The 26,436-nt window shown below is 39.9% G+C and overlaps 2 protein-coding genes across 2 annotated transcripts; both read left to right on the forward strand.

Annotated features, from left to right (window-relative positions):
• Nucleotides 1-11,332: 11,332 nt before the first annotated feature.
• Nucleotides 11,333-18,730, forward strand: LOC306694960 (elongation factor 2b-like). The gene is made up of 13 exons (XM_079158024.1): nt 11,333-11,427; nt 12,337-12,551; nt 13,577-13,758; nt 14,122-14,333; nt 14,680-14,858; nt 15,040-15,145; nt 15,446-15,698; nt 15,863-16,058; nt 16,172-16,538; nt 16,641-16,994; nt 17,121-17,303; nt 17,505-17,640; nt 18,348-18,730. The coding sequence occupies exons 1-13, from the start codon at nt 11,425-11,427 to the stop codon at nt 18,539-18,541; spliced, it is 2,580 nt and encodes an 859-aa protein (XP_079014150.1). The 5' UTR covers nt 11,333-11,424; the 3' UTR covers nt 18,542-18,730.
• Nucleotides 18,731-21,697: 2,967 nt separating this feature from the next.
• hmg20b (high mobility group 20B) lies at nt 21,698-25,854 on the forward strand. Its single transcript, XM_079158345.1, has 9 exons — nt 21,698-21,717; nt 22,038-22,182; nt 22,723-22,923; nt 23,778-23,898; nt 23,983-24,035; nt 24,137-24,203; nt 24,413-24,628; nt 24,840-24,972; nt 25,187-25,854. Exons 2-9 carry the CDS (start codon nt 22,102-22,104, stop codon nt 25,197-25,199), a joined length of 885 nt encoding a protein of 294 aa, XP_079014471.1. The 5' UTR covers nt 21,698-21,717; nt 22,038-22,101; the 3' UTR covers nt 25,200-25,854.
• Nucleotides 25,855-26,436: the final 582 nt, after the last annotated feature.

A 26,436-nucleotide genomic window follows, 5' to 3' on the forward strand; every position in this document is an offset into this window, starting at 1 on the left:
TACACAATGTATCCAAAGGGTTCGCACCAAACAACAAAACGAACCCAATTTGTGCTTGAAATAGTGCTAAATTTTGTGTATTTTTCCTTTATGTTGCTTGTATGAAAGGACGCACTTACTGCCAGAGGACTGCATCAGCAATCTCTTCAGCAATTCAAAGACATTGTTGGCACATTTTGTTCTAGACGGAATGGAGGCGAAGAAAAATGATGAGTGTGGTCTGCTGCCTGATTTGAAATGGATTGCTGCTGTTCTGAAAGTTTGTGGCGCTCAGTATCAAATAACCAGAAAGCCACATAAAGATTTACTGAACAAATAGAAAGCTGTGTTGTCTTAATTTAGTGATTGAATCAGTTTATTCCTATAGAATGCATTTCCTTTTATGTGGACAAACATTTGCTGTGCCTCTTTAACTCGGAAATACATGGCAAACTGAAGCAAACTGAAGTTGATTTCCATACGACTGCGGTGTGTTGACAGGAAGAAGTATGACTAAAGCAAAGGGTATAGAAGTGAAATCACCAGCTTTGCTATTCGCAACTGTTAATATTCTCTCCATCATGTCCTGCATGAAATCCTCATTGGCGGAAGTAATGTCAAGCGCTGGTCTTCAGGTTCACCGCTTCAAAATTCTAATGTATTCAAATTATTTCATAAACTAAGAAGCCCAGACTGCCCCCGGGGGAATGCTTCTCATAGATCAAATCTGATGTGAAAAGATGTTTAACATCAACAACAGCTTTAAAGAGGAACACCCTCTAAATTCACAATTACAATATGTCATTTCCAATGTGGAGGAGTTCAATCAATATTTGTTAATTCTCTATTAAGTCTCAAACTTGTAACGACAAGTATAGAGTTTGGAGCTGCTTTACAGAAAGCTTTTTTCTTTATAGCCAAATTGGCTTTATTCTATTGTAGTGTTCTTTGTTTCTACATACTCAGGACTATCAGTACACCGGTACTGATGATAACCCAGATATTTCATAAAACAAATTCGCACTCCCAATGCATGAAATGCCGGAGAGTTTTAACTTCAACTTCACAGATTTGATCATGTTCCCCTTCGAAAAGCTTCCTGTGTATACAAAGTCTAAAAGTATTTGTGAGATTATTTTGTATTTATTTACAGATTGTTAAATGTGTGCACACGGATCACCTGATACGCACGGATCCGTTTATATTTGCGTGCAGAGTTTTGAGACTATTTTCCATTTTCCACACAGATCCACAAATACATGCTGTGTTTAAGGGCCGGTGGAAAACTGGGACATCTGGGCTATCGGTGAAACCATAACCTACTGGATGGCTACGAATACATACATTATTCTATCACCAGCCCAGAATTGCCAGTGAGTATAACACACTTTTTGGCCTTGACAGATGTCTGCTCTAAATTCAGCACTTTCTTTTTCCTTTCCTTTTTCTTTAAATTGGTTGCCACATACCTTGTCGTGGGAGAAATGCCCAAACATGCACCGTGCTGTAACCCTCCCGAGATGCATTTGTGTGCCTCAACGGAGAGAAGCAGCTTGAAGTGGTGCCCCTTGTCCTGAACTAGTCAACAACAACAACAACGGTGAGACCAATTCTAAGAAACATAAAAACAACAATCTGCTTGTCAAGATGTGAAACTAGAAATGAGGTGTAGCCTATATGTGTCACTTGTGTCAGCAGTCATGCAAGCGCGTTGAATATATCATGTTGTCATTAGAAAAATAACTATGTGCTCTACATTTATATTGGCAGTTTGATAAAACTTAGAAATTTTGTTCCATTATCCTTATTTTTCAATGCAGTGGCCAAAAAGATAAAGTGCCTCAGAGGATATAGTGTCACCTTGTTCAGATAGCTGTCTGGTTGGTAAATCAATTTATTCTCATCACAGCAGAGATTGATAAAATAGTTATCTGTTTTGTGATGATTTTATCTGCTTCTTCTATTTATTTATTTTCTCTTAATCAATTTTCTAGATAATTTCTTATCGTGCGTCTATAGACCATAAAAGACAAAAGCAATTTCACCTAAACTTGATGTTTTGGACATGATAACAGTGATGGGGAGCCCAAAATGCTCTCCGGGGGAATCCGAGAAGCTTCCACACACGCTTTCAGCAAATGCAGAGTTTGGCAGCAGCAGCTTCAATCATTTTTCATATGTTCTCATACAGTATCCACATTGAGTGAGCGATCCGTTACCATCAGACTAGTTTCTGTTTTTCTTTCTATAGTCTGGTTCTTAATCTATCTTGGTATATGATTTTGTTAAGCCCCCTTGATAAATGACAGCTCATAAATTATTCCAAATTCATAATAGTTTTGTAGACAATTGAACAAAATACTTAAAATGACAGCATCATGATATTTCTCCTAATGTTATAGACTTGTGTGTAACAAAGCAGTCACAATGTTTAATGCCATGTGGCATCTCGAGGGCACTTTTGTCAGTATGTCCTACCTTAGAGTTATTCTCTTAGCCCCACTGTCCATGTGCGATAGTTTAATTCAACAGACAGCGTTAGTCACACGTGATGTAATGTATATCGGTCTAAATAAAATTAGGGCTGAAAGATTTAGTTGACCATTGACCAGTTGATCAAAAGAAAACAAATGAATTTGTCATTTTTAAAAGCGAAGATGCTAGTTAGTCCTCTCAGATTTAAAGTGCGTATAAATCCAGGTATTGATTGATTGATTGTGTTGTGGATGGTCAGATCTCTGCTCTATAGATAGCTAAAACTGGCTGCCATTTATCATAAATTATGATTTCCCTTAAAAGTCGCAGTGAAGCTTTACATCTGATCAACCTTATATTTCTTTGTACACAATTCAGTTAGGGATTTTTATTTAGAAGGAAAATGCACCATCCCACAATCAGAGCTTTGTTATCAAAGCGTATTTTTGTATTTGTATATAATTGTATATATATAACAGTTTAATGTACAATTTAACTGTCCTCAGCAAACCACAAAAAATGTTTCATTGACTATTTATTATGGGATTATAAGGGCGTAGTTAAGAGGGCCAGTGTGATAACAGTAAATACCTTCAAAAATGTATTTATTCCAACATTTTAATTACAGTATTAACACCTTGAGATGCCCCATCCTCCAGCACAAAACCGGAGTGTAAACAAACATTTAAGCGCATAAATAATATTAATGATAATCAATAAACGACACAAAATAATCAACAGTAACATCAACAAGGAAACAAGGAGATAAGGGCTCTCCCTCCATCCCAAACTACACCAACATAACGTGAACATTATGAACATAATAATAAAATAACATTATGTCGACATATAAAATTATGGTAGATACAATAAAAAGAACAATAGGTTTAAGTAAAATCTCCCATTCAGGAATAATTTGTTTTTATTAGACCTGATATTGAAAATTGAAAATCTCGGTTGTACTCTTGGGTATGTTCCCTGCAGAGGCAATAAAGCACGACAGCATGGGCTACACGCCAACGTTATAAATAACACGCAGGCAGCAATGCAAATAATCCCCCCATGGCAATTATCTTGGCAATGATGACCCTCCCGGGTGCAGAGAAGAAGAGCAGAACTGAGGCAGGTGGAATTTAGGAAGAAGCAACGAAGCTCATATCAGTAAAAAGAGTTACAGTGATTCAAACATGAAGACCTTTTAAAAAAATAAGGTCACGGAAATGAGATGGCACAGCGCAGCATGACTCTGAAGCCTATTTCAACGTCAACAAAATCATGGCTTAAAGTCAGAAAGTCAGCAGCTTCCACTTCTGTGTCAATGTTTAACCCCAGCGTTCCAATAAACTGCCTTCTGTCCATGATGCTGCCTCCAAGCTGGCTTTGGGATTTTTGAAAAGCCTTGCTTGTATTGTTTCACATCACGATGACACTCTGCAAACACAATAAAATCAGCTTCTCTTCCTTAATCAAACTCACCTATCAAATGACGTATCGGTAATCTGCCCCCATATAAAGCTGGAATTCATTCTCATTTGTATGGCTTTAGTGCAGCACCTTCACCGGGCTGCTATCAGGAGCCACATAGCTGCAACTGAATGATGATTGTTCAGAGAAAAAGAAACTAATAGGAAAGTGAACACAATTCAATGAATCCTTTTAGCTGGCGTGGGAGTCATGCCATAACTGGGTCATTAGTCATTTTCAATTTCTGGGCTTGTTTTCGAAAAAGCTTTGTAAAAATGTCTTCATGTTTGAAGAAAACATCCCCTTCATACAAAGGGACTGCTAATGGTAGAAACACTTCACTTACATGTAGCCTGTTTTGAAACGTGCTATGTGGATGACATTGACATGATCTATGATGGTCCTGTTGACAGTTTATTGCAGTACTATGAGTCTAAATTGCCACAGACATTTTAAATTGACCATTAATCATGATGTACAACAAATCCGTTTTTTGGAACACTCTCTAAATTCACAATTACAATATGTCATTTCCAATGCGGAGGAGTTCAATCAATATTTGTTAATTCTCTATTAAGTCTCAAACTTGTAACGACAAGTATAGAGTTTGGAGCTGCTTTACAGAAAGTTTTTTTCTTTATAGCCATTTTTATAGCCATTACATTCTTGTTAAACGCGAGGGCAGGACATTGGGGTCAGACCTGCATAGAAAAGATACAGACGAATGTTCCTTCTTACATGGGCAATCACTTCACCCACCCCATCAGCCAGTTTAGTCGTATCAGTATATCTGCAAAAGCTAAATTGAGTGTGAGAATCAGGCAGATGAATTAGTATACAGATTCAGGGAAAGAGGGTATAATGAAAGCTGCCTGAGACAAGTACCTTATCCAAAAAGACAAAACTCCACCAAATAATATTCAGCTATAGGGAAAGATTTTAAAAATATTCTATGATAACGCTGCTCATTTTGAGACTCCAATCCACTAAAAAGGAATTAAAAGATCTACTCAAAGAGGCGTAAACGTCCCACTTAACTTGAGACAAATGCTGGTCAAATCTGGTCCCATCTCTGTTTAAAACATTTGAACGTTCCTTTATCGTACTGCAGGAAATTATCTCTGTGGTTCATGCACTTAGTGCAATTTTAGTGTACCACATACAGTGCACCCACCCTATAACAGAAGAGACAATGAAAGTAAGGAACACCATGTCTTGTTCCACAAGACATGCAGTCAATCTTATCAAATGCCATGTGGCTTAGCACAAGCAATAAAAAACAAAAAGAGCACAAAAACAAATGACAGCGGAGCACAGGAGCTGCATATTTTATACACATATTTGTAAAAATAAAAAGAATGTTCTAAATGTAACAGGTGTGTCTTTTTTCTTCATGTGATTCGATATAGTTTACTTTTTTACTATTCAGCGTTGTGCTTTTTGTGATATATGTGATGATGAATATGAAATAATGTTTAAAGATTACATATCTTTTCTATTACTGTTTCATGTGCTTTTTCTACTTACTTTATTGAATTGTTAACAGCTTGTGATGGATGTTCTATCAGGCAGTTTTTTGGGGGGAGATGAACCAAAAGCCATCATAGCTTGTTTATATAGAAATATGGATCCACTTTTCAAACATTCTGACCAATCGAAGATCCAAGTAGGATCGAAATGTAGTCATTAACAAAAATCGTGGCATGTTGTGAGCGGGCGCTGCCTTTTACCTCTTTTTCAAAAAGTCACTGCCTTTTTAAAGCTTGTTTTCAATCAGTAACATATTGCCCACAAACCAAAAATTAGAGATTGGAATAAATACAAGCTGACATCCATTTCCACTTGCTGCCATTACCATTAATCAGTGGTCTGTGTTCTGTCACTCGTCACAACTGGCAACTGTAAGTACCTGTAACCTGCATGACAGATCAGCATTATATTCTCTCCCCTCCTCTTACTCTGTCATCCCCTTCTCTCTTTATCTTTCTTTCTGTTCTTTCTCTTCCTTCTGTTGTTTTGGTCTTTTTGTAGTTGTTTGGCATCTCCTTGTAGTTGTTTTGTGGCTCTTGGTAGTCATTTTGAGTCTCTTTGAAGTTGTTTTGTGTGTCTTTGAAGTTGTTTTGTGTCTCTTTGAAGTTGTTTTGTGTGTCTTTGTGGACAACCTGTGTCTCTTTAGTCATTTTGATTCATTTGTGGATCTCTTTGCAGCTGCTTTGCTTGTATAAGTTGTTGTTTTGTAGTTGTTTTTTGTTTAATTATGGCAATTTTGAGTCTCTTCCTGGTTGGTACATATCTCTTTGAGAGACATTTCCTTGGTGAAGACTCACTTTGGGCCCCTGGGCCTGTGCCCAGTAAGCCCGTTCATTGATCCGTCATGGATGTGGGCGTGTATGAACTACAACAACAAACAAAGCTTTGGAAAGCATATATTCACCGCAGATGTTTGGTTGTAGATGCTGCAGTTCACAGCATCAGCCTGTAATTGTTTCAGTAAGTTTGACTTAGTGTCGAAGTGCATTCAGGAGTCTCCCATGCCTCCAACCGAATAAGTGAGATACGTGCAGCACTGGACGGAGCGTAACAGTAACAGTGATCAACTCTCTCAAATACCTCCAACACTGAACACCATTTAAATCAGAATGTGTTCAAATCACACTCTGGGAGTGGAAATCCACTCGGAAAAGTTCATTTCAACACTTTTATGCTGTGTAGCTGCCCTCGCTATTTGAAATTCAAGAGCAACAATACTGGAGCATGACAGATTACTGCTGTCGGATGAAAGCCACATTTCTCTCAGAGGGAAGCTTCTCGGTATGTGACTGAAGCTGCATATTGCCTAAACGCGTGTTCAAGAAAGCCACCTCAGGAGCAAAGGAAACTTTTAATAAGTTTGGAGAAGAGGATTCACACACATCTGAGCAACAAAATTATGAAGACATCTGAAAAATAATCGAGCGCAGTTCATGGAAACATTTACTGAATGTGAAGATATAGATTTCAGTGGAATAGATAAACATGATGCAAAGGTCCCTCACATGGACGGGAGAGGGTAAACACTAATTGCCTCGCTGGCAGCTGCACATTGCTCCAGGAGTGAGAAGATTAAAACACAATGCTCAAGGAAACTGCTCATAGATTGTTAAGGAGATTTATGAATTCAGCATCCAAGTTAAATAATATAATTATAAATAATATTCTGACTTAGGTATATTTTTACGAGAGTTATTTAAGTTATAGAAAGCACCATATAAGTGTTTACCTCGCCTTCTGGAACATATCATATTTATTTATTTAGCTAATTTATTTAGAATTTGCTGTACATGTAAAATGTTCATTTTATTGATTATTCGTGTTTCGTTTTCTTATTATTTGGTATTTGTTCAAAATTCATCTATCTAATCTAATCCTAAAAAATATTTTTGTGATGTAGTGCTCCATAAACTCTGCAGACACACATAAACCAAATATCTTCTGGCCACAATGTTTAAGTTTGCTTTGTCTAGCTTTATGTCTGTATGTATATCTCATTACTTCTTGGTGCTGTGTGATTTACCTGAAATCAACATACTTGGGCAATAAAGTTGATACTGAATCTTACATTACTCTTCTTGTAAAACACCACTGGGTACTATGTGTGATATTTGGGCTCACTTATGAGGAGTAAAGAAGGGAAAGCATGAAGGCAAGAGAGCAAGAGGGACACTGATAAGACTTCCAGGCCTGCGTGCATTCTGAGGATCAGACTGAAGTAAATACGTGGATACGGTTTGTCACTCTTCTGTCTCTTTCTGTCACACAGAGTACCAGCAGAACATGGACTGTTCTTAAAGTAACAACTTTGAGATTTAACAAGACACATTCCCAGGGATGGCTTGCTGTGGGTGAAATCATTCCCCTCCAAAAGTTTGGTGTCATTTCAATCCATAGTCAATTACTCAGCCTGAGTTCCCTGTCATTTCTCCCTGCCAATCATTCTGTGCGAGTGTTTTCAGATATGACAGCATGCTGAGAGCCACAGCATAGGGTTAGACAAGCAGATCAAGTGTGATGGCATTAAATGAGAGCATTTTACACAGTTTACGTTTTGTTCTCGCAGGTGATTAACACTGTCAACTGTGTTCAATTTGACACAGTTGACAGTGGGGTGTTTGTTGCGCATGCCTGTGCCCATTTTAGACCTAATTGTTTTCTAATTCTGTTCCTGATGCACCCACCGCCTCTCTCCTCCCAGGATATGAGTCATGGAATAATTGTATGCCTTTTAAAGAACGCTCTTTTGGGGGCGAGCATGTCCGTAAAATTCATCACATTATGGTGTTCAGGTTATCAAACTGCCAGTGCAGCAAGGCAAAGAATTGTCTCAGCAATTATTATAATACTGTATCAACTCTTTTTTTATCCACTACTATCTGTTTATTTCTCTTGCTTTTTATGTCTTTGTAAAGCATTTTGTTTCTGAAAAACATTTTAAAACCAGTATTTAACTTTGAGGCATCTGAAACACTCATCACTTCTGCAAGAAGGTCTTACATGGTAACAGATTCATAAGTGAAATTCAACAACCCACAAATAAGACCTGTACGTTCTATGCACTACATTTAAAATGAATTGAAGTTATTCCTAATGACTGAGGCAGCATTGTATTCAAGGGCCTTCCTCCTGCATTCATCCTTGGGTATAATGGAGGTGTTCAGCATTTTCTATAGTCATTAAAACAACCATTTAATGTAACCCTGACTGTTCAATCAAGTTCATACAAAGAAACTCGTTATAGACTACGGAGGTTATAATTACTAAAGGAACATTAAAAAGTATATTTCCTTGGATCTACACATGTAGTACTTGGATATACTGAAGACTGTGTATATTATAGAGAAGATTCCTGAACGATTTTTTGACAAAGAAGAAAGAATCCTTCATGGTTCCCGTTCCCTTTGTTCATTGCCACAGAGACTTTAGAACATCATGTCCTCTGAAAGTAAACAGAGCAGCGGCTCTCAATGCTTTCCCTCTCCACCAAACTGTTAGCTCTAACACATCTTATTTGTTATTTCTCCCTCACCTTCTTAAGTGTCTCTGCATATGTACTTAAAAGCCACACAGTTGGAGAAAGCCTTGGCTATAAAGCAAGCACGTACACAGGGTTCAATTAAATCAACAGAAGAAGAGAAATGCAAATGTGTCTTTTAGGGTAGGGTAGTTTAATTGGAGACTAATGATGCATTAATTCCAGCATGATCAAAGACAACATCAAGGGTTTTCGATCCCATTGATGGAGCCCATAAAGAAAGTAACCTTGTCTTTTAGCCTAAAGCAAGTCCATGCTTACAACATAATCACTGCTTAACTCAGTGTGATTATCTCGATAACACAGACGAGGATTACCTGTGTTCTATTGGACTGGTGTGCTGACATCTGGAGTGTCTGGAAGTGAGGCTTTGGCACCATCTGCTGGAGGAAATCCTACAATCTTTTGATAGTTGAAAATCAACTGTTTCTGGTATTTGGTGGAAGAAGTATTCACAACAGCAAGTATTAGCATTGGGGGCAGCTGTGGCTCAGAGCAGGTCAACCTTTCACCACATGGTTGGTAGTTTGATGGCTGACTCTTCAAGTGTCCTGGAGTGAGACAGTGAACCCCAAGTGGCTCTGACGGTGCTTCACTGCTCCAAATGCTTAAGATGGGTTAAATGCAGAGGTTACATTTCAAGTATATGTGACCATTGTAATTAAGTTAAGTAAAAGTACTCTTTATGCAGAATGATATTAATTCTATTAATCCTAATGATGCATTAGGTAATTATTGGATTATAATCAGTGATGCTTCATGTATTAGCATCAGTTTACTGTTGCAGCTGGTAAAGGTGGGGGGCATTTTTTTATTATGTTATACTGCTGAATATAGGATAATGCATCAAGATACATTTGTTGATTATGTTTTGTGTAAATTATAGGATTCTGAGTCACTAACTAAAGTGCATATTTGGCCTCTCAAATGTAGTGGAGTATAAGTATTATGTAATAGTTTCCTTAAATAATTCAATGAGTTCTGTGTGTGGCATCATTGCTGTGCTGATAGGAAGGACTCAATGTTCCAAGTAGCAATTTGACACATTTAGCAAAAACAGATCTTAATTAGTCAAAATGTTCTTGTGGGCCACCAACACCTTATGACCTCATGACCTGGCAAATTCATATGTAATGCTTTGTGATAAACACACCTTGAATAAAAGGCGTTTGAATGCGTCATCGGTGCTATTAGGTAATCGGAATGTACTGCAGGGAACTGGTGAAGCTACAACCCCCTAGTGGAGAGAAAGAGGTAAAAGGCAAAGTCTTTAAATAAGGAGACACGAGGAGAGGCATACGAGGTCAAGTGTGAAATGAAAAGGGAAATTTGGCATTATTTGGGGTAACTGTCATGCATGGTATAGATTTGGATCCAGTTAAAATAAATTGAGTTGTGAAAAAGGTACAACATGGAGCCAGTAATCCATAACCAACGTTAATTGTTTCTGAACTCAGTGGTTGAAAGTTTTGCTGTCATGTATTTGTAGGCCTATCATACAATTCTGTCCAAGCAAGTTAAATAGAGAACAGCCAATCATGTCCACAGATCAATTCATGTTATAATTTCACGATATTTACTTTTTGTTCGTGAATTTGAAATGAGGTTCACCTCCAGTCCTGCGTTGACTGACTTTATCTAATCTAACGTTTTGTTGCAGTTTCTCACTGTGACCAGTGGAGGGCAGTAAACCTTCATGATTCTTAACTTTCCAAATAGACAGAGGCACTCCCTACTTAGATTAGATTCAAGTTTACTGTCATTGCACGGAGCACAAGTACGGAGAAAACTAAATGTGGTATCTAACCAAATGTACTGAATAATATACAAAACAACATACAGAACTAGAAAAGTAACTTCTGAATAAATTGCAGTGTGAATGCTGGATGCAGAAAAGCTGATGCGACACTGAATTACTGGTTTACATCTTAAGGAAATAGAAGATTTATGTCTACAGATAAATGCATCATATTAAAAATCTATTCTTGATCAGCTAATTATATGTATTGATGTACAGCTAAGTACGGGACATTGTTAAATGTATCGAAGGAACGATCAGTAAGAAATTTACAAATTATTCACAGAATTCTACTATAGTAAGAATGATAGGAGGATAAAAAAAGAGTAATTTACATACATATATGTATTGCTGTTTTATAGAGAATGCCTGGCGTGATACAAAATAATCAATTAATTCAATGAATGCTGATAAAGCTCTTTTGACTTTGTCGACAGGTAAACTCGTGCTTCTCGGCAGCCATAGCGTGCGGTCTTGAGTGCAACATTACGTGATGACGCATGGGGCCCGACGCACGTACTATAAATCCCTTTTTTCTGACGTCAGCGGTCTCTTCCCTGCCTATGACCTCGTGAGGTGGGCAGCGTACAAAATTCCTGTCTCTTCTCGCCACTGAGCGGATCCGAAACCATCCGTCAAAATGGTGAGTTGATCGTACATCCCCGAGTAGTTAATGCATTATCGAGTGTACGATATGTCATTAACGTTAATATTACGGGCATTTTACGGATGATGTGCGTACTTCTGAGGCTATTTCTGGCGATTGTGCTTTGATCAAAATGGCAGCCGCTCTGTCATCGTTAGCCTTACGGAGCTACCGGGACTCTAGATAATCAGTTATACATTCATTTTACTAAACTGTGGGTTGTTTGCATAAGTCACTGCGTTTTGGCCCGTTTTGAGTGGTATTGTGTCGGCCGACTCTTAAATAGCTAACGTAAAGTGACGCTACGATGTTGCGTATGCTAACCTTTTTTGAGCGGCCTCTCTTTGCTCCGACATAAAACAGAACATGTAGCTAATATCGATATAAATGAATAGTAACTGATTTGGGGGGGCAGGTGACCCTTTAAATGCTGTCTGTTGTAGTGTTAGCGCTGTGTTTCTGAAGTCGCAACGCCCCGCTTAATAATTTGCCGGCATTTAATGCCGGGCCCGACCGGCTACTTTTGGCAAACAAGCTAACATTAGCACTTAGCATAGAATCATGAGTCTGTACACGTGGCCTATTTTGTGCTGACGTATTATGCCGGTTGGCGCTTAGTTGAGTTCTGAAGTTACAAATGATTGCTAGGTTGAATTCTCATTGTGGTCTAGATATAATTGTTGTTCACCGGATATATTGGAAATCACAGGCGAAAGATTCTGAAAAAGGAAATGCTAAATGTAGATGACGATGGCGGATAACGCCCTAAGTGGAACTGGAGAACAAGTCACCCCGCATCCGCATCAATATTCTTTTTGCTCTGGATACTCTTGCTATATTTTTGCATTTAGTTTTTTTCCCTTTAGTGAATCTTCTAACTATATTTACATTTTTCTCTCCCTTCAGGTGAACTTTACCATCGACCAGATCCGTGCCATCATGGACAAGAAGGCCAACATCCGTAACATGTCTGTGATTGCGCACGTTGACCACGGAAAGTCAACTTTAACGGACTCGCTTGTGTCAAAGGCTGGCATCATTGCCTCAGCTCGTGCTGGAGAGACCCGTTTCACCGACACACGCAAAGACGAACAGGAACGTTGCATCACCATCAAGTCGACGTAAGCATCTTGTTATACGTCAGTAAGAATCTTGTTATGCATCAGCAGGCCAGGTGATGGAGTAGCCTGAGGTCCTAGGTGTTTTAGTTTAGCTCCCACCTCTGGTCCTCCCTAGGTCTGGATGGGGAGTTGGCTGTGGGCGATCAAAGTCTGCGGCACAGATCCCCACCCTTTCTTTTCAGATGTTGATGAATGTGTCTTGTCATCTGCCATCAGTGATGCACAAAACGTGTCTGCACAGTAATCGTGAAATAGATCAATCGATAGAAGATGAAAGCTCTTTTTATACCAATCTCAACTATTAATTTTCATCAAATTGAACATTTCATTTAAATTTTATTGTGACAAACTAGGCTGTCATTGTATAATACAGAACGCGACCCCTGAAACTTGAAGCTATTATAGTAGTGTTAAAATATGCTCCTCATATTCTTAGAGTACACTTGCCCGTGTCATTTTTTGACAAAGCACCATAAATTGTCATAGCTCACAGGGATACATGCGGTTAACGCTTGTATAACCTGTAATGATGCTGCATTGTACTGAACACAGGACTCAATAAAGGACTGGGTGAAAGTTCAATATTGTAAGTTTTCTTTCTGTCAGCTGATCATGTTCATCAAGTGTATTTTTCAAATGTACATTCCGAAGCTAATTCAATTACAATGCATTTATGGAATGTAAAGCTGTTAATTGTATTGTGTATTCTAGTGGTCTAACGGACCGCAGTTGATCGGTGATCCCACCCTCTTTTGTCACATTGGACATCTCTAATGTTTTTCATGTAAAACTATAGACAAAAGTTATTTACTTTAAGTGTTTTTAAAGATGTTTTTTTTTTAGGTAATAAATTAAAAAAAAAAATATTTAAACACTTTCATATATATCTATATCATTTGCATCATATACAGCAGTTTTCTAAATCGTTTAATCTTAAGTGAATTTTTGGTAGGATTACCCAATTTTTATGACGTTTCAATTTGAAAACTGACTGTCTCTAAAAAGTTATCCATTCTGACTTGCAGCGCTATCTCCCTGTTCTACGAGCTGGCCGAGAATGACTTGGCCTTCATCAAGCAAGGCACAGATGGCTCTGGCTTCTTGATCAACCTGATTGACTCACCGGGGCACGTTGACTTCTCTTCTGAAGTGACTGCTGCTCTCCGTGTCACTGACGGCGCCCTGGTTGTTGTGGACTGCGTGTCTGGTAAGGACAAGACTGTCAAACCCCCACTAGTCAATGTAGAGTCTACATTTTTTACTTGCACATTTTGATCTTAGTCTACAAGCAATAAACCACAAGATGACACACAGATCAAATGAAAGTGTCAACATTGCCAGTCACATCGTTTTATCAGGCAGATCAAATTAGACAAAACTCTTAAATCAGATTAACAATAACGTTAAAAGTTAGTTTACATTTAAATGTACACATGCTACAGGAAGACCTGGGAGGTCTGATTTGCTATATAAATAATTAAAAGGTGTCCTTCATACTAGGTTTACCATAGTGCTGCTTGTGTGAACTCGCAACCTGATCTTAAATTGTCTCATTGTGTATCCCTGCCAGGTGTTTGTGTGCAAACTGAGACAGTGCTCCGTCAGGCCATTGGTGAGCGTATCAAGCCAGTCCTGATGATGAACAAGATGGACCGTGCCTTGTTGGAGTTGCAGCTTGAGCCTGAAGACCTTTTCCAGACTTTCCAGCGTATTGTTGAGTCAGTCAATGTCATCATTTCCACTTACGGAGAAGACGAATCTGGACCTATGGGCTCCCTCATGGTGAGTTTCTGTCTTGAGTGCAACACACTGGCCTCGTGTCTAGATCAATAGCTTAAACTTTTGTCCAGTTAATTTCCAAACTAAAGGGCTGTGCTCGATTAACTCCTGCGTCCCAATGTATGTACTGGGCTACTCTGAAAACCGCATTCTTTTCTTATTTAAAAAATATAAAAATCAGATTCCTGTAACAGGTTTTTAAAATTTAAAAGAACTACAAGGATACCAGCTCCTAAACAGACAAGAGTATTTTTGTCTGTTCATTCTTGTGTCCAAAGCAAAATCAGTATAGGTAAATAAAACATAAATTGAAAAATGTCTTACCACGTACTTATGTCAACTCTCAAAGGTCGATCCAGTCATTGGAACAGTTGGCTTTGGCTCTGGACTCCATGGCTGGGCTTTCACCCTGAAGCAGTTTGCTGAGATGTATGCAGCCAAGTTTGCTGCCAAGGGCAACACCCAGATGACACCAGCTGAGAACTGCAAGAAGGTGGAAGACATGATGAAGAAACTGTGGGGTGACAGGTCAGTCCCTAGCTCCAGCTTGATTGCCAAATAAAGCGCACACAATCCGAGGGGGAACACAACTAGCACATAGAAAGTAACAAAGTGTTTCATCACTATTTAATCTTGAACATGATTTGTCTGTCATTATAGTTGTTTCTGACTATCAAATTGGTCAATCTTCACTCATGTATTTCTCTAGGTTCTTTGACGCATCCACTGGAAAGTTCCTTAAGACTTCTAATGGACCTGATGGCGCAAGGTACCCACGCACCTTTGTTGCTCTTATCCTGGATCCCATCTTCAAGGTAACGAGGCTGATTTTATTTAAATGTTGTGTTACAGTGCACTTAAAAAAAGGCAGCGTTATTCATAGTACAGTTTGTAATTTGATAATTCCATATCTGTAAACTAAAAGGGTTACTCTGTGTGCCTGCATGTGATGATTTGAAACATTCTTCACTTTGACCTGAGTAAACAGTGATGATAACCTTCACTCTGAGCAGGGCACAGAAACTCGTTTCATTCTTGGCTTAGTCGTGTTTAATTGCAAGCAAAATGGTCATGTTTAATCGCAGTCTACTAATTCAAATGGACTTCCTTTTTAGGTCTTCAATGCCATCATGAACTTCAACAAGGAGGAAACTGCCAAACTGATCACGAAGCTGGAAATCAAGCTGGATGCTGAGGACAAGGAGAAGGAGGGTAAGCCTCTCCTGAAGGCTGTGATGCGCCGCTGGCTGCCTGCCGGAGATGCCCTCCTGCAAATGATCACCATCCATCTGCCTTCCCCTGTCACTGCCCAGAGGTACCGTTGCGAACTGCTCTACGAAGGACCTGGAGATGATGAGGCTGCCATGGGTATGACAGCAATATATTTTCATTATGGCTTAGTAATTAAAGGTTTCCACAAACGGCACATGCTTAATTTCAGTAATTGCTATTGGCAAGATCATGGCAATATTCCAGATGTGGCTTCGATTGGTTGTCGTTTTGGGACTCAAACAATTTCTTTTTTTAACCAGGTATCAAGAACTGTGACCCCAAGGCTCCCTTGATGGTGTACATCTCAAAGATGGTCCCTTCCAATGACAAGGGTCGCTTCTATGCATTTGGACGTGTGTTCTCTGGCTGTGTCGCCACTGGCATGAAAGTCCGCATCATGGGACCAAACTTCGTCCCTGGAAAGAAGGACGATCTGTACCTGAAGCCGATTCAGAGGTTGGTTTCACCATCTGTATCAGTTGGCTGATATGTAGTGATAGCAGTCATTTTAAGTCAACTCATCCGATATTGGTCACAGCTGAATTGTCTTGTTTCTACCACTCACGCAGGACCATTTTGATGATGGGTCGTTATACTGAGCCCATTGAAGATGTGCCATGTGGTAACATCGTCGGTCTGGTCGGAGTGGACCAGTTCCTTGTCAAGACTGGAACAATCACCACTTATGAGCAGGCGCACAACATGAAGGTGATGAAGTTCAGCGTCAGCCCTGTGGTGAGAGTTGCTGTGGAGGTCAAAAACCCTGCCGACTTGCCCAAGCTGGTGGAGGGATTGAAGCGCCTGTCCAAGTCCGATCCCATGGTGCAGTGCATCATTGAGGAGTCTGGAGAACATATCGTTTGTGGAGCTGGAGAGTTGCATCTGGAGATCTGTTTGAAGGATCTGGAGGAGGATCATGCTTGCGTTCCACTTAAGGTAATTAATAGCAAATCAAAATCAACTGTATACTTTAAAAGTCATTTTAATGTTATCCCTGAACATGTCTGCATTGAAACTTTTTTATTTAATTTTTTTTAGAAATCTGATCCAGTGGTGTCCTACAGGGAGACCGTCAGCGAAGAGTCAAGTGTTGTGTGTCTTTCAAAGTCTCCCAACAAGCACAACCGTCTCTTCATGAAGGCCTGTCCCTTCGCGGAGGGCCTGGCAGAGGACATTGAGAAGGGTGAGGTTGGCCATCGCCAGGAGTTGAAGGCCCGTGCCCGATACCTCACTGACAAGTTTGACTGGGATGTCGGTGAGGCCAGAAAGATCTGGTGCTTCGGACCTGATGGAACTGGCCCCAACCTTCTGGTTGACGTTACCAAGGGAGTGCAGTACCTTAATGAGATCAAGGATAGCGTTGTGGCTGGCTTCCAGTGGGCCGTCAAGGAGGTAAGGGGGCTAAAATAATGCACAAGTTCATTGCACTCGGCTGAAACGGTTTTAAATTTGTATTGGGGATATGAATGGGTTATGTAATTGTTTTTAATCTAAAATTGGTGTCAATGTTTTCTTTAGGGTGTCCTCTGTGAAGAGAACATGCGTGCCGTTCGCTTCAACGTCCATGATGTGACCCTGCATACAGATGCTATTCACCGTGGTGGTGGTCAAATTATTCCCACTGCTCGCAGAGTTCTGTACGCATGCGAGCTCACCGCCGAGCCCAGAATGATGGAGCCAATCTACCTGGTGGAGATCCAGGTAAGTGCCACTGGAGATGTTTAATTTTATTTTCTAGCTTGCCGGTATATCTAGGCATAGCATCATGGTTAAGTTGCAACGGTTTTTACTTGTCACACATGGGCATGAATTAACCAGAACTGTTGTCTATAGTTGACTTGCCTCACATTTCACAAATGTGAGCATGAAGTGTAAAACTAAATATCTCCGTCTACTTTGCAGTGTCCTGAAGATGCGATGGGTGGAATCTACGGTGTGTTAAACAGGAGGCGTGGTCACGTGATTGAGGGCGGCGAATGTATGCTTGGTACACCCCTGCGTGTTACCAAGGCGTACCTGCCTGTCAATGAGTCATTTGGTAAGTCCTCTTTTGTTTTTTGTTTTTTTTTAAGGGCTGGTCTGAGCAAAGCAGAGAAAACATTCATTTTCAAGTAGATGTTAATTTTGGCACCTGATTTAGATTAAGTTTGTCTTAAGTGTACAATACTCCCATCTGTTGGTAGACGTTTTAAGCTGTCAGCGGAAAACTCCAGGTTTTGAATCACGGATCAGAACAGCATGTGAAATTTCCTCACATGTAGCATCATCGGGGATCAGCGACTGGAAAAGCATTAATGCTGATCTCCTGATTGCATACTTTTACTTAATATCGTCTTTGACGTGTCAATTTTCATTTGTTAGCCTTACAAGGACCAGTAGCAAACATTAACTTCATGTTACTGAAACCCAAGATGCTTATTTTTAGTGTAAATTTCCAATCTATCTAAACTAATGAGATACTTTTGGAAAAAGATAATTTTTACCAGGAGCAGAATGTGGTCATGCAGAAAAGTAAAAGCAGACAAATATTATTTTTGTCATTTTACTTGACCCTAACAACTAGAAGGCTTTTTTTAGCTACCATGTTATACTAGACGCCCGAAACTGTTGACCGGAGGGGAAAACGAATGCTCACTCCACATTTATGACTGCTGCACTATGACGCCTTGCAACCCTTTAACCCATAATATAATAGAGGCTTGGTAGACGGGTGTTAAAAGCATACTTTGCTCTGTGCATTCTCAGGTTTCACAGCTGACCTTCGTTCCAACACCGGTGGCAAGGCCTTCCCCCAGTGCGTGTTCGACCATTGGCAGATCCTCCCAGGAGACCCATTAGACCCTGCTAGCAAGCCTGGCGTTGTCGTCGCTGAAATCCGCAAACGTAAGGGTCTGAAGGAAGGTATCCCGGCCTTGGACAACTACCTGGACAAAATGTAAACGTCTGGACCCCCCCTTGGCTCTTGCCTCATTCCTCCCTTTCCAACAAATTCTAAGTCTGCTTCGTGGGACTGGATTGTACAGAACACAGTGAGCACCAATGTTTGCCAAAAGGATTGACAATAATGAATAAACTACAAAAATTGTAAACGATAAATAAAATAAAATAAAAACTAATTGTTGAGACTGTTTTTTTGTTCATAGGAATGATGTGGGAGCAGTCTACTGCTGCTGAGGGGCTCTATATAGTTTTTTTATATTGTAAACTGGCAAAATATATATTTATTACACCTTAAAGAGCACTCTATTTCTAGTTTTCGTTTGTGGTGGGTGCAGTTGATTTTCACAGTAAACTGGAAGACACTGAAGTCTGCTAGGTCTTCAATGCAGAACTGCAGCTGAATGGTGTCAAATGCTTGTTTTAATACTCAGTATCACTGATGGTGCAGCCGCAGTTGTAATCGCAGCTGAAAATAAGAAGTTTGACACTTTTATTTAAAGGTTTACAATGATTTATCAAAATCACTTTCATTACCGGTACGTGGCCATTGTTTGGTGTAATTCACTCATTTTAGATGCCAAAATTAACAGAATATCAAATGTCCAGACTAGTTCCCATTAGAAATGCAGGAGTCCAGGTGACTAGGCAGAGACCTACAACTAGAAACAAATGCTAGCGTACTGGTAGATTTGACCGAATTATTTAGATCAAGTCTTGTTTTGTTTTGTTTTTGCAAAATGTCCCAGCTGAGGTCTGTTATAATGGTAACCTGGTATCTCAATTTTACTGGAAAACCTATTGGAAGATGTCACCTGAAACTTGAGATGAGCATGCTGCCCTACGTGCAACCTACAAAACCAACACAATAATTCCCATCAATACAATCACTCCAAATCTGTGGACTCTCCTAAAGTCTCGAGTGGTATTTTTCTTTTCTTGTGCACACACGTTAACTTGTTCCCACATGAGGAATAACTTGTCCACACAAGATAAATGTCACCTCGCAGGACTAATGGACTCTATGCAACTCAAACGTCCAAAGATGTTTGATTTGTTTTTAGTCCGGGTTGTAAACTATACGCCTTAATCTTTTTATGCCACTGAACCCCGGTAACATTGGCTCTAGTCTGATGGGCATGAGTCACCCCCCGACACAAATTGGCAAAGTTGTTTGCCAACGTGTGTCCTTGGGTTCAAACCATAGAGTGCATTGTTCAAACCCAACCCAGCCAAAGGTGTTCGGGGAGATCTGTAGTTTGTCTTAACATGTTTTCCAGGCAAGAAACCAAACAGAATCTCACAAGTTAGACTTTTAAATATATATTGCTGTTGTAGCAAAACAACTTTCGTTTTCAGTCTTACTACAGGTTTAGCAGAAAAATAACTGGGCAAGCTGGACAATACCGGTCGGGTTGATGCCTTCTAAACCTAGTTTTGGATCCAGTTATAATAAATTGAGTTATGAAAAAGGTCCAACATGGAGCCAGTAACTAACGTGTAATTGTTTCTGGACTCAGTGGTTGAGAGTTTTGCTGTCATGTATTTGTAGGCCTATCATACTTCTGTCCAAGCAAGTTAGCTAGAGAACAGCCAATCATGTCCACAGATTAATTAACGTCATTTCACGATATTTTCTTTTTGTTCGTGAATTTGAAATGAGGTTCACCTCCAGTCCTGCGTTGACTGACTTTATCTAATCTAACGTTTTGTTGCAGTTCTTCACTGTGACCAGTGGAGGGCAGTAAACCTTGATTCTTAACTTTCCAAATAGACAGAGGCACTCCTTACTTAGATTAGATTCAAGTTTACTGTCATTACACAGAGCACAAGTACGGAGAAAACAAAATGAAGTGTGGTATCTAACCAAATGTACTGAATAATACACAGAATAAAATGTAGATTTCGGAATGAATTGCGATGCTAAAAAGCTGATGCCACGCTGCATTGCTGGCAGTAATCTGTGTGAAGGGAGGGAAGAAGTAGGAATAGTTAGCAGAGAAAGTTTGGTCAGACTTTAATATTTTCATCATTCCCAACAAAACAAACAAAAGAAGAGCACATGAAAACATAACATAGATACTACCTTAATTGTAATGTTTTGCCTACATTAATTAATTGCAGATATTTCTAAAGTATGTTCTTTCTGTAAAACAGAAATTGAATGTACTTATTCTCAAGAGTTCTGGATTAAAGTTGCTCTCATGTTTTATCTAAGAGAATGTAAGACATGGTCTTGTTTCTGAATTGTAATACAGGCTCAAAATCTACAAACAATGCTTTCAAACTTATTTTAATATCAAATCCATTAGGCCAGATCAACTGTTTTGTGTTGAATTACAATATTGCTTTGACTCTGTTTCTAACGTGGCACAAAAAGCTATGAAAACTAAAAATACTTTTATAATAAAATAAAAATGAATAAGGCGTGTAATATATATGTTTACGTTTACAGCTCCCTCGTTCAATTGGATATTGTCTATATTGATTCATGTTTTCTTTCTTTTTTGGTTATGTTTGTCTTTTCATCGGAAAAATGCTGGTTCATACTGGAGGCCCTGAAGACGTCTGATAATACAATGGTTATGGATACACCCATCTGGGATACACATGACAGCCAAAAGCAGATAGCGAATCACCACTTCCGACGAAGACCTACAAAATACAGCTCAGACAGTAATGCCCAATGAATTCTGGAGTGTCTTTTCTAAGTCCATTTGAGCACTTACTGAAGCATTTTCTTTTGTAAGCACAGGGCCGCTCGATCCTTCACATGGTCAAATAAATATATATAATTGCCTAATTAGTGGACGTATTTCGCCTTCCTAAGATTTTGTTATAATGCCTCGGCGGCTGTGGAGTTTGATTTTTTTTATTGAGTTTGAGGACAAATCGTCGCTTCAATTAAAAAAAAAAAAAAACGTTATCCAAATTCCATACACAACCAATTACAGAATATCATGCATTTCATAACTGCAAAATAACATAAACCTAAAATAGTAAATAAATAAATAAAATATGGGGGACATGTCAAATATAAAAGAAAAGAAAGTCAACGGGATCTCTGTGAATACACCTTATTAAAAGGGGGGGGGGGGGGGGGGGGGTATCCAACCAACCAACCAATCAGAGGGCAGAGAGGCTTCACTTCCTGTTTGGCTGAGGGAATCATTATCGGGTGAGTTAGAAGACGTTTATCCCCTCAAAAAGTAGAAATAATTCTATATAACTGCCATTGTCTGTAGCGACTAAACAGTGTGTCTGAATACACATTTTTCCTGTATTTCCTTTTTCTTTTCTTGTGAAGAGGGAGCGGTTTAGATTCGCTTTTTGTTTGGCTATTGTCCGTTGTGTGTGTGTGTGTGTGTGTGAACAGTTAGCCGCTTTGGACTTGCTAGCAGTCAGGTTAGCTTAAGAAGCGGCATCCCTGCGAGGACATTATTGCTGGATTTTACAGTTGTTGTTTTTTTACAACGTCTCCTATGTTATTCTGCACAGGCTTCTCCCCACCACGTAAACCCCTAACCGATTAACCCAGTTACATCGTCCGTGCACGGTGGTCATGGGTGGGATCAAACAAGAGCAGGGTGATGCATCGCAGCAGTCCAGACCTTCACATTCAGCAGATCAACCACAAGAAGAGGTGAGTGCTGCGACATCTGACCGACAGGCTCTGTGAAGGACTCCTACCTCCTCAGGTGGAGGAGTAAGGCTGTCTTTGCAACCAAAGATCTTGAACTGTCAACACACTAAGTTCTCATTTTATTAGCTAAAAGTAATTCACACTACTACAACCACCCTGCAATATATAACATATGTGCTCTTGTAGGACAATGTCCTGTTGAGCAGAATAGATAGATAGATAGTTACTTTATTAACTAATATAACAAAATAACATAAATCATAAATGCCCGAATTAATTCTGTTTGCAGGTTCTCAAATGTGGATGTTTGCTGCTCCTCTTAGTCCTCTTCGATCGTAAATTAAATATATTTGACTTTTGGTCAGACAAAAGAAGCTATATATGGCCAATTGGTTGAAATTGGTAGAGAATTTCTGATTGATATTGGAATGAATTGTTGCAACCCTAGTATGTAGTTATGATAGTTGTCTGCTGAGTAGCACAGATGAGGGAGCAGCCCCCCCCCCGCCTTCATGCAAGTGTTGTTCCCCCTCTCTGCAGCCAAAGAAGAGAGGCTGGCCGAAGGGGAAGAAAAGGAAGAAGGTGCTTCCAAATGGTCCCAAGGCACCGGTGACGGGATACGTCCGCTTCCTGAATGAGCGCCGAGAACGTATGCGGGCCAGATACCCTGACTTACCGTTCCCAGAAATCACCAAGAGACTTGGAGCAGAGTGGACACAATTAGCCCTGAATGACAAACAGGTACGCTTTTACATGTATTGTTTATTATAATATATATATTATACACGTATATCAGGCTCATTGCTGGACTAACCGGTCCCATTATCTCTTGATCGGAGGGTGGAGATGATATATATATGATGATTACGCACCGCATCCCTCACTTTCTCGTATAGCAGCCTCATTTTCTTAAGTTTGTCGCGGCATTGTTTTGTTGTTTATTGTACCAACGCTACCAATAAATCTCTCCTTTGTGTATGTGTCGTCCAGTTGTGCTTGGATGTTTTTGTCTGCCCGCATTTCAAGTAAGCATTTACAGAGAGATCCTTTTCGCAGCTGTGTCTGAACGGGACCGTCGCACACTCGTGAGCAAACGTTATAAATAGCGGGCCACTTCCTTATTTTGGTGCAATTGGTTTTCACACCTGATGCCAACCATACCCGAGTACACATGATCCGGGCGACCATTTCAAGTGGACGGATCAACGAACCGTGCCCGAGTACGGTACAAAGTGATCACACTAATATCAAACAAACTGGACTTTTGGGTCAAATGCACTCTGATCCGGTTTCCCTGAATGATGCTTTCTTATTGAGCCAGTTGGGCTGGTTTCCACAGTCGCACACAGAAATGACAGTCTGGAAAACGATTGCCGGTGTTATTGCTGTATTTCTTTTGCTTCATCTGTTTCTTGTTTTATTTTCATAAATCCGTGCAGACATCATATTCAGTTTTTTAAAGATATCTCTCATCCGTGGTGTTTTTCAGCTCGTTAGAAACATGCTTTGTATTTAAAATAATCAAGCACCTGTCCGTTATCAAGACCGAATTCTTCCCTCAGTAAAGCGGCACTACGTTATCTTTGCACTGACAGCGCTACCTGGACGAGGCGGAGCGGGAGAAGATGCAGTATGCCCAGGAACTGAAGGATTATCAGCAGACTGAGGCGTATCACATCACCACCGCTAAGATACAAGACAAGAGGATCAAGAAAGGTGATGACAACAGAGCTCCACATATGCGTTTCATGACTCTCTGCCGTGTGAGCTGTAATATGCACATACATTTTTCTCTTTCAGAAGACACGCCGTCTGTCATCATCAGTACTAATTCAGAGTCTTCAGTATCAAAGGTACAGGACACGTCCATATCCTGTCACAGTTTATTCTGCGATGTCAGTTTTACATCCTTTTCAAACAGCTAAGTTGTCGATTTGCCGATTATGTCGTTTAGGCTTCTGACCTCCCCAGAGGATTCGACATCCCCATCTTCACAGAGGAGTTCCTCGATCAGAACAAAGGTAACAGAAACTGAACACAGGAAATGATCGTTCTTTTAATCTACTATAGATGGCTGCTAAAGCAAATTGTCCGATTACTTTGTTAGCTAAAAGGACATTTTTTCAAATCCCCCGACTGTAAAGTAAGTTCCATCCAACATGTCACGCAAGACATGATCTTGTGCTCCCACCTAATCCCGTTTTTATTTTCCCCTTTTTTGTGCTTTCAGCTCGAGAGGCTGAGTTGCGACGGCTTCGTAAGGCCAACATTGAGTTTGAAGAGCAGAATGCGGTGCTTCAGCGGCACATAAAGGACATGTACAGTGCTAAAGAGCGCCTGGAGGCTGAACTGGGGCTGGACGAGAAGCGCACCCAGGCTCTTCACCAAAACCTGCTGACCATTAAACACACATTGGTCAACAGTCTGTCATCAGTTCCCCTGCCAGGTCAGCACTCTGTTGGCTGTGTTTAGTCACAGGAGAAATGCATTAACGAAGACAGATACATCTCCTGCTATTATATTATATTTTTCAGCGAGATTTATTTTGTTTAAACTAAGAACACTAATTCTCCTCAGAATAAATGAATTCTCATGTCGGTGCCTAACTTCCATTATGTTTCTCCTTGATTTAAATCTTCCGTGACTTTTCTGAACAGGCACCGGAGAGACGGCGTCTCATGGGAACCTGGACTCCTACCTGAGTCGTCTCAGCGGAGTGCTGGAGGGAAACCCTCACAAGCATCGTGCGCTGCTCAGCCAGCTCTGCGAAGTCCTCTCTCATCTGGACAGGTAACTGATCTCATCCAGACTCCACCTGGTAGGGTTGACATGTTAAGAAAGAAGGTTGGGAGCTGTAATCCAGCGTACGTTCAAGAGATTTGAGCATTAGCACAAGCAGCAGCTTGCTAATTTGTTCCCAAGTCTCAATACCCATAATATATATTATGTATATCTGAATATTTTCTTTGTTTTTTTCTAACTCTGTGCTTTAATTCATTGTCAGTGAGAAGTTATGAGGAGACTTCAGCTGGCGACCCTTTCATTCCTGCATCAGAGGGACACGTGTCCGGCTCGGTGGCGTTAGGTCAAGTCAACAGAGCATGTGGATATCTCAAGGATAGTAAAGGCAAGGGTGCAAACACTTCAAAAAACGCCACACACACACACACAGTCCGCGTCTACATGCCTCTTCTTTATGAATATGTGTATAAGGTAGAAAATGTGTAGTCATGCACATGAGTTTTTGTGAATGTAAATCTGTGTGCCAGGGTTTAGGGTTTTTTACACTTCAGGAATTTCATTTAATGTAATATTATCTTCAAAATCTGCTTTAATTAAGTCAAATTGGATTGACCCTAACTTCATTGTGTAGTATCTGCAGTTACCTACAGGCCCATGACCTGTCCAATAAGACAAACCTAGTTATTTGTTTACAATAAATGCCATTTGGCATTTGGTGGGTGGGTTATGTGTAGTATTATTTAGAACGCATGAAAAACACAAAACTGGAAAGGGTGAAAATGAAATGTCTGGGTTTACATGTTTGAATTGACATTGATGATGGCAGGTTGTTGAATGGACAAGCAGTTTCACATGTCGGAATATTATATATTTGTGAAGTATATTTGTATTTTCTGAAATGTTCATTAAACCATACTGAAAATATTTCCAACAAAAGGTGAGAACAAGTTTATTTTCTTTTTTTAAATAGTTTAATTGTATAAAATTCCCCGTCTCAAGTTAAAGTCATATCACAAAACGACTTGTTTTCGCCCTCTCATATTCATATATGCCTCTGTGTGTGTGTGTGTGTGTGTGTGTGTTTTTACTGAACTGACTATCTGTAGAGATGCAGTGGATGCTGTTTTCCAGCAGGGGGAGCTGTTTGTCAACACAGTCTTAAATCTTGCAACAGTTTTATTTAAGGCTACATCAGTCTGGTGTCAACTGAAAGGATTAAGATGGGGTGAACTGGGGTGAATATGCAACACACTGACTGACTCGGTCTCACCAAGGCAGGGCCATTAATAGTTAGTGACGAATTATCTGTTTTGTTTGTTCTGTATTTCATCTGCTTCCAGTCAACTATCGCTCATCTAAATCACCTCAGCTGCTCCATTCGTGTACTCAGTGAATCAGTGAAGATGAGTGTCCTTTAACTGACTCTAATTGGTGCCAAGTAATATTGACAAAATCAATCATGACAATAGTTTTAACAGTATTGCTAATGTGTCATTATTTGAGGACTTCCTA

This window comes from Pholis gunnellus (genome assembly GCF_910591455.1).
Source record: "Pholis gunnellus genome assembly, chromosome: 4".
NCBI lineage: Eukaryota > Metazoa > Chordata > Actinopteri > Perciformes > Pholidae > Pholis > Pholis gunnellus.

Coding starts and splice junctions, on each gene's coding strand:
- LOC306694960 (XM_079158024.1), top strand. Junction 12,552..13,576: donor TGCATCACCATCAAGTCGAC/GTAAGCATCTTG, acceptor TCTGACTTGCAG/CGCTATCTCCCTGTTCTACG. Junction 14,334..14,679: donor GACCTATGGGCTCCCTCATG/GTGAGTTTCTGT, acceptor CAACTCTCAAAG/GTCGATCCAGTCATTGGAAC.
- hmg20b (XM_079158345.1), top strand. CDS start 22,102: ATGGGTGGGATCAAACAAGAGCAGGGTGATGCATCGCAGCAGTCCAGA. Junction 22,183..22,722: donor CAGATCAACCACAAGAAGAG/GTGAGTGCTGCG, acceptor CCCTCTCTGCAG/CCAAAGAAGAGAGGCTGGCC. Junction 24,629..24,839: donor GTCATCAGTTCCCCTGCCAG/GTCAGCACTCTG, acceptor TTTTCTGAACAG/GCACCGGAGAGACGGCGTCT.